At 41.0% G+C, this 5,147-nt stretch overlaps 1 protein-coding gene across 1 annotated transcript; it reads right to left on the reverse strand.

The window, feature by feature from the left end:
- Positions 1-4,674, reverse strand: LOC133451619 (cytochrome P450 1A1). The gene is made up of 8 exons (XM_061730843.1): positions 4,585-4,674; positions 3,968-4,262; positions 3,268-3,885; positions 2,395-2,518; positions 2,198-2,287; positions 1,099-1,222; positions 918-1,004; positions 1-789 (listed from the first exon to the last, which is right to left on the reverse strand). Exons 2-8 carry the CDS (start codon positions 4,244-4,246, stop codon positions 507-509), a joined length of 1,605 nt encoding a protein of 534 aa, XP_061586827.1. The 5' UTR covers positions 4,247-4,262; positions 4,585-4,674; the 3' UTR covers positions 1-506.
- Between the last annotated feature and the right edge of the window lie 473 nt (positions 4,675-5,147).

Below are 5,147 nucleotides of genomic sequence, written 5' to 3' on the forward strand. Positions count from 1 at the left end.
CATCAATCTTCCCGAGGTAATTTGACATGTCTGCAATTATAAATAAAAATACAACTGAATATCTGAGTACATTTGAGAGCTGTGCAACCACACATGTAACTTAGATTAAGAAAAACGTGTTGTGACGATTTAAAGGGATGATGAGATGGGAGAATAAAACCAAAGCAACAAAGAGGAGACAAAGGGGACACCGTAAACGCTATTTGAGTATTGATGTGCTGATCAGCAACTCTGAGCAACTCAGTGATTAACTGCAAATAAGTTTACATAAAGGCTTTTAATGAGGCAATGTTTTCTAGCTACATTCCTTTTTAATGTGCTGGACCTGAAAGACTGCAATGCTTACAAAGTTTCCCACACAAAAGCACTCTGAATGACCCGGACCATCTCTGCAAAGATTATGCTCAATTACTCAGATGTTGCTCATTTGTGTTTTTGAGCACATTTGCCGAAGCAGAAACTCAACAGTAATGTACTTCTCTGTGGAATTTGGGCTTTTTGACAGTTTAAAATCTCGAGGAGATTGTAATCCTGTATGGACGTGGTTTCATAGTAAGACCAAACTCAGTGCTGAGGTCCAGTTCCTGCCCTGGAACATTGTCAAGCTGCAGCCCGTGGAGCAGAGTGGTGAGAAAGACGAACATCTCCAAACGTGCAAATCCATCACCAAGACAGCGCCTCTTTCCCATGCCGAAGATGAGAACCTTCTCTGTCAGTTCCTTGTTCAGTACTCCGGATGTACTCAAGAAGCGATCGGGGCGAAAGTTTTCAGGATCACCCCAAAGATCCCTACACACAAAGATTGATGCAAACATGAAATAAAGAAAACCATCTTCATGAACTGCACATTCAATGTTTGACACACCAGTACTCCAGTTCTAATTCCAAATGCATTATCATTGATTATCATTACTCACTTATCATGATTAACTTGATATTGGTTAATGAAGATGCAAGTATCTTTGGGAATCAAATATCCATTCAGGGTGGTGTTGCTCGTAGTGCTGAAGAGGACAAAACAAGTGGAATGTTTTAAAAACATTATATATAATATACAGCACAAATGTACTGGGGAGGGGGGGCAGACTTCTGTCTTACCAGTGAGGTATGGTGAAAGGGACGTAAGAAGCGTGGCGGAACACCTCAAATATAAACGCCTCGGTGAAAGGCATCTCAGGCTTATCAGAAAACCTGGGCAGTCTGGCTGAGCCAATGTGCTCATCTTTAACATAAAAAAGTGCTTCCTTTGAGATTACTGTATGGCAATTGACAATCTTTCTAAACAGAAGGAACTTTTTCTTTTTCAAAACCCAATATTTTTTCTTTGATTGGACATTTAATGCTGTTGTCTGTTCTATTTCCAATCAAATTCTTTTAATGTATTGTTTTAATTAGTATTCAAACCAGGTAAAGTGTCCTCAGAATAATTCCAATGTAAAATAGTGCTCATTCTAATGCATTTGAACCTGGCTTAACTAGTTTGCTAAGAATGTTAAACTGCTTTCAGTGGTTTGCGTGTGACTGCTTTTGTGTAAAATCTCAGCCCCTCTCCTGTTCTGATTCATCCCATCTCCATTTACTCCTCCGCACCTCCCACTGTGAAAATGTGACGTGAGAACAGACAGCACCAGTTCAGTCACCCTGCTTCAAAACTAACTGTGGTGTCAGCAGATTGGACCGATCTTTTGTGAGTGTTTCTGGCGGCCGACAGGATTCTGGCCCTCAGTTTGGTCATTGATGGGTGTATTTAAATTGAATCTGCCTGAAATTTGATTCCGCCTAATATATTTGAATCGTTCTTGATGCATATTTAAATAAAAAACCTTAGTTTTGCTCTTTGTATCTTTTTCATATCTTTAATGTTAACATGTATTGTTTGTGAAGCAACAGCTATATTATGTTTCGACTATTCATTCAAATTTGGGACTATGAATCCTTTGTGGGACTGGTTTCTGGACATGCTCTCGCTTTTTAACATTGTATGAATCCCTTTTCCTTTGAATTATTGATGCAATAATTTATTACAACTAGTTAGTTCGCCAGAGTTAGTTAGCCAGAAGTTCCTTCTGGCTAACTTTCATCCAAAGATTTCATACAGTTCAAAGGAGAAAAAAGAAAAGAACAGAGCAGACTATTTACAACATCCGAGATTAAGACATAATATAATATATAATATATATATAATATAATATAATACCTATCTCGTGGTGTATTCTGTCCTGGATGTCAGGGAACTTAATGAGGTACAAGAGACTCCACTGTAGACCAGCAATGATGGTGTCAAATCCTTCAGAGAAGAAAAAAAAGAGAACTGCAGTGAAAAGGTGGTTCCCATCTCAGCGGAATGATCTGTTCATGTCATTCGCAGCACCACGTATTTCCAGTTTGTTCAACCTGCACCAAAGATGTCTATGACGGTGTGGATGATCTGTCCGTTGGAGAGCAAAGATGTTTCCTGATCTTCCTCTCGGTCTTCACAGAGAGCAATCAGAGCATCTGTGATGTCCCGGATGCAATTCTATAATCATAGACGTGCAACACGATCAGAACTTTTAACATCTATAGATTTTCTTACATAATTGTCATTATTGCTGCTGACAAATTAAGCCTTCTTTATCAACTTCAGGATGATTCTGACGGCGCAGAAAAATACGTTGGAAAGTTAGAAGCATTCATTGTGGAGGAAACTCAGCAATCAGTAATAGCACAACACGTGTCTTCCACTAGGTTGCTAATTCTTAATTAGAGTCTGTGCGAACGCTTTAGCCACTCTGCACGAGAACAAAGGTCCCTCCCGGGGGACTTGTTCGTGTTTTTTTTCCCTTTTGTGGTTAGAGTCACATTCACAGCTGCTACTATATGGGTGCATTGTCAGATTAAATGAAGGGAAATACAATGAGCATTAGTGAGATGGATTTAAAAACAAGGACACCACTAATTATACATCCATTTTGTAGATAAAGCTAAAGACAATTTTAATGACATTGCTCTGTTAATTAATTATTTACTTTCGTGGTTTACTCTTTGTATGACTGTAAAGTTTCTATTTCTGCTGAATATATTGTTTTATACTGAAACTCCTCTAGGCAGGAGTTATGCCTTTACTTGTCTTGTCAGCTGTCAATCACATGTACAACATCAAATTGCAAACTTCTCTAATGTCAGATCAAACAGCTAACGGAGAACAAAACAAACAAGTCAACTTTTCAACATTCTTTCTGTTTCAACTTGTCTATTGTTTTAAAGTGCGTATGCATGGCGTTTTACCTTATCAAAGGTGCTGATGTGCTCCTCAATCCTCCGCTCCATGAATCCATTCATTCTATGAATATACTGGACCATCACTCTCAGAGACGGGCTCGGAAAGTAGCGAAACACGGGAAAAAAATCTGCCAAGTTCCCTGCCGCAAAGAGTTTCAGGACCTCATTGTTGATGTTGACAATAGTGAGAAACTCCTTGTCCTTGTGGTCATACCTTTTCCCAAAACAGAGGGCGCACACAACATTTGCCACAGAGGTTACCAGTGGTGTCACTGGATCTATACCCGTCACATCATGGTTCCTTTCGGTTTCGGTGGCTTCTTCTCGCATCACTGCCACCATCTCAGTGGCCTCGGCACACACTTGCTCCTCCAGGAGGCAGGTGGCCCCAGATTCCCTGGGCTCGGCCTGGGATAAAGTCCTGAGGGCGTTCTTACACAGCTTTTTATGCAGCAGCCATGCAGGCCCATACTTCTCACTGAAGGTCATACTGTTCCCATCAGCTATGGCAGAAAAGGTGAAAAGCTCAGGTCGCCCCGCAAAAGCCTCTCCCTGACGAACCAACGCCTGCCTGACAGTGTTGTACCCACTAAGAATGACAACTGTTAAAGATCCCAGGCGTATCTGCAGAAAAAGAAACAAATGACTGCATATAGAAAACAAATTCATGCTGTTTTCTGTTTAAATCCTTGATACTAACACAAACCTTGAAAACATCCCCGTACTGGAGCCTCATGCCAGTTAAAGAAAGATGCATCTGGTCCCCCATCTGGAGGAGATTACCCACAAACGGCCAAGGAGTTGGGCCAGGAGGAGAGGGGTATTCTGTGTGGTCCAGCTGGAAGTGGAAGGAGGATCTGCGACTCTTCTGGACTCTGATGGCCATCAGGGCGAGGGTGATGAGACACAGAGCAACTGTGACACCAGTCAGGGAAGCACAAGAGCTCTCCTGGATGTGCAGAGTCCCAGACAGAATCAGACCCATGCTGCAAGAGCTGAGACTGAGACAAAACAACACCGGCAAAAATAGCAGAATGTGAAAGTGAAAATATGTCTAAAAAGGAGAGCACCACTACATTTTTTCAAAAGCCCCAACTGTAATAGGTAGCAGACCCAGACCACAGCTAATGTCGCACTTTTGAACAACGGATCAAATTCACAACGAGATTTGAAGTGCATTTGTTTACCCGTGCTCCATATATAGTTTAAATTTACGAAATCCCCCATTATGGTTTTTGCGCAAACAAACACTAAGTAAAAGCACAGAAAACAAAGCCATGGATGAAATACAATAAAGCAAGCAATCAAACAACAGTAACTCACCATGAAGTGTCCTCTTTAGCTTTGGTGTGATGATAATTGACAGCAGGACAGCTGGAGACAACAGACCAAAACTGTCAGCAGGCAGAAAGTTGACGTAAAGACCCTGACAACTTATCCTGAGGTTTTTGCTCGCAGTGAGTGGGCGTCCTGCAAGCTGCAGCTGCGCCCCCTTATATTAGGTCATATTAGGGAAATGCAAGAGACGCTTTAAATCTCATTCTGCAATTTTAATAATGCGCCGCTGGGGGGCAGTATCCATCTGGACTATGTGGTCCATCTTGTGTTTTTCAGACTCCTTTCGTTTCTCAGTCTTGGATCAAACAGAAAACAGTCTTTATTATTAGAATTACTGTATATCTCGGTCAAAAATATAAAAGGTAGGCCTATATTGAACATGCAACAACGTTCCTGGAAACTTTTGTCTTTTCTTAGGCTTTTTCCATTGGTAGGGGTCACCACAGCAAATCATCATGGTGTGGACATTGATTAGTCACATGATTTTTTATTTATATCAGATACACTTGCCAATTAACTACACTACCATATTTGCGATGTACTTTTTC

This window comes from Cololabis saira, chromosome 9, assembly GCF_033807715.1.
Source record: "Cololabis saira isolate AMF1-May2022 chromosome 9, fColSai1.1, whole genome shotgun sequence".
NCBI lineage: Eukaryota > Metazoa > Chordata > Actinopteri > Beloniformes > Belonidae > Cololabis > Cololabis saira.